Here is a 3,250-nt window from a genome sequence, read left to right on the forward strand (position 1 = left end):
TTGCAGAGGGCAGATATATCAAAACATATCCTTCATTCATGGTGAAGTAGTGGGAGGCAGAATTCCTTTGAGGAATGATGAGATCATTACCAGCGCTCGCTCCGGTTGATAGCTCGGAACCAGATGTCCTGCTCCTCTAACAGTTACAAATGTCACTCCATCGTAAGCCACCACATATCCTCCCACCTGCCAAATCCAGATCTCATATAATTTCCGATTTCGATTCAAAACTGTATGAATTGGTAATTGAAATTACGAGTTAAGTGCGAGATTTCTGTAATTTGCTCATCTAGGAGATAAGATTGTTTATAGATCAGCTTTTTTTCTACTTTTATTATCAGATTTTCAGGCCTGAAACTACCTCTTCGTTGGTGTACCAGGGCTGCCATGGGGTCTTGATGGGAAGCTTCATACTGTTAATGGAGTACCTCGAAGATGTAACTGGTACTCTTCCATCTGTGTCTCCGCTGCAATGGTAATCTCAATTTGTTACCATATGCTCAACTATTTCATGAATTATTCGAAATTCATAATGCTCTTTGTTTTTTTGCCCTTTGTACTCAGTCTTGAGCTTCAATTTAGTTAAATTTTAGCTGCTTGTGGATGTCTCCGATCAACTAAAATCGAAGCACAGACACTGAATTTCATCGAACTATTTTTGTATAGCCATATGAATATAGTGGTCCACCTAGTCCAGTTACCTTCATTTCACAGTAATTCTGACATTTTTCAAGTATTTGAGCTCACCTGAAAATCCAAACACTAATGTCATTTTCCATGAGATTCTTGATTGTGGGTAGAATGGTGACTGGCGAATCAGTCCAGTTAAAATCACTGCACATTTACAACATAGCAACATTTTGTTTAGTTTCCACAAACATCAGGTTATTAATTTGAAATCTATGACAATAATTTACCCGCAGTGACTCCATTCTGTGGGAATTGCATGAAAAGCAGTTTGAACCTCTGCAGTATTTAGATATGATTCCACATAGTAGTCCGAGCATGGATCAAAGTAAGAGACCTGGCAAGCAGAATTTGATCTGATTTAGGCATTAGTCTGAATTTTTACCAAATCCTATTAAGTCTTATTTCTAGGCAATATGAGAATATTGATACAGCAGCACGTTTGTCTATCCAACTTTGTTCGTTCGAATCTTGTTAAGAACGTATATGCGTTTCTTAATAAAAAGTTAAAAAAAGGATATTTGTTAAATGGAGGTAGACTTACAGAACCAGGTGATCCATTAAGTGCAGTGTCATGGCAAATTGGGGCATAAATGTTGTAAATGTCAATAGGACCCTTTTCAATTCTGGCTTTCCTTGTGTACTTAAAGCATTCTTCAGTATCATTTCCCCCAAAGGAGCAATACTTATGGATAGCTTCAATAGTTTCATCTGAGATTAAAGCGTGGGTCCATAAGTAATCAAATTGTCCCTTCTCAGAGGTAAGATCATCAATCCATGCATTTCCTATCTGAAAAAAAAATCATCCATCTTTCAGCAGTGAATTCTGAAAATTTGAAGTCAGAGAAGATATGATCATTTTTTATTGAACATACTGCAATTCCTTTCAGATTAATGAATGAAGTGTTTGCTGTCTTCTTGTTCTTCAGAATTGTGTATGCAAGTTGAGGTACATAATGACCAGCATAGCTCTCTCCAGTTATGAAAAAATCCCTGGACTTGTATTGTGGAAACCTCTCAAGCCAGTTGACAAGAAAAACATAAGCATCGTGAGCAGTATTCTTGTCACCTGCTCGGTCATAGTCAGAAGTCGTGTTTGAGTACGAAAAGCCTACCCCAGCAGGAGATTCCAGGAAGATCACATTTGCAACTGCAATTATATATGAAATTGTAAGTACGTTCCCAAAACTCTGCAGAAAATATATACATAGATTATTAGTAAAATATATTTACCATTGTTCCAAGCATACTTATTTCTGAAGAGTGTTTTTCCATCACCATTTACTCTGAAGGGCCCTAATTCCTCCATTGCTCCATACCCAAAAGAGGAACATCCAGGTCCTATGAATCCAAAAACACCATTGATGTTAATATTAGTAGCTGTTACGCCTTGTTTATGACTCTATGCATGCACATTTTTTTCTTTTTAAATGACTGAAAATTAAACAAATAATAACTTAATATTTATCCTAAAGTTTAAGTTGAGGATGCTAGGATGTTTCAGTACTTTAACAAACTAGAAAAATATAAGAGATCAAGTAACAGCAGTGGCGGAGCCAGCCTCTAAAAGTCCGGGAATAAATTCTTTTCGCCCCTCCCCAGGCCAAAACAGCCTTGGCCTGGGCTTGGGAAGAAATAAAAATAAAAGCAGCCAAGTCCGTAAGGGATGTGTTTAAATTTTAGGCAGAAATGATTATTCCATTTAGGACTATTAATAGAAATGGCTAAATCATGGTGAAATATGTAGAAAATATATGAAATGCATAGTATTAGTACCTCCATTGAGCCACAGAACCAAAGGCTTTGTTGCAGAATTCTGTGGGGACTCAGCAAAATAGTAGAAAAGTGACCTTCCAGCCTTAGAATCAACACTAACATATCCAGAATAGTGATCGAAATCGACACCATCTGGTTCGCCAGGCAAAGAAACAATTTTATTAGCCTGCATTAGACCATCCTGAGACTCAATGTGCACAGCAAGATCTTCTGTGGCATGTAGTTCAGGCCATGGATGCGGAACAGGAGGATTTTTGGACCTCTTGGATAAAAGTAGCCTATCAAGGTTATCGACTTGATTGGCTTCAACAATGGTAATCAATTCTAGGTAGGAAAAAGCAAAAACCACATAGAAAAACAGTGTTGATTTCATTATCTTGGTAGAGTTTGAACTAAAAATTGGTCCATATATAGCTGAACTGAAGAGGGAAATTGCACTGGCACTCACTGAAGTTTGGGGTCTATTTTACAAAGGGTCCAAAAATCAACGCTCTTAAATTATTACAAGTCAATTATTTATATTATTTTGAAAGAGTGCACCAAATGTCTCTTGAAGATGCTCTAATACATGGCACACGCATAGATGTCACATCAGCTATAAAAGTTAGAAATGTTTAGCATGTCACTTAGTTGGTATATAGTCATCGACTTAATTGAATTAAAATGTAAAATTCATTGATTTTATTGAAAGAAAATTAAGTTTAATGGTTTTGTGAAATAAATCCTAAACTCTAATGATGTTTATTGTATTTTACGAAAAAGTGAAGACCATATTTGATGTGGTTGT

General features: G+C 36.5%; 1 protein-coding gene across 1 annotated transcript; it reads right to left on the reverse strand.

The window, feature by feature from the left end:
- LOC136221659 (serine carboxypeptidase 1-like) lies at positions 1-2,936 on the reverse strand. The gene is made up of 8 exons (XM_066009066.1): positions 2,464-2,936; positions 1,921-2,028; positions 1,563-1,837; positions 1,232-1,477; positions 918-1,024; positions 748-834; positions 362-467; positions 1-186 (listed from the first exon to the last, which is right to left on the reverse strand). The coding sequence occupies exons 1-8, from the start codon at positions 2,834-2,836 to the stop codon at positions 37-39; spliced, it is 1,452 nt and encodes a 483-aa protein (XP_065865138.1). The 5' UTR covers positions 2,837-2,936; the 3' UTR covers positions 1-36.
- Between the last annotated feature and the right edge of the window lie 314 nt (positions 2,937-3,250).

Source organism: Euphorbia lathyris, chromosome 3, assembly GCF_963576675.1.
Source record: "Euphorbia lathyris chromosome 3, ddEupLath1.1, whole genome shotgun sequence".
NCBI lineage: Eukaryota > Viridiplantae > Streptophyta > Magnoliopsida > Malpighiales > Euphorbiaceae > Euphorbia > Euphorbia lathyris.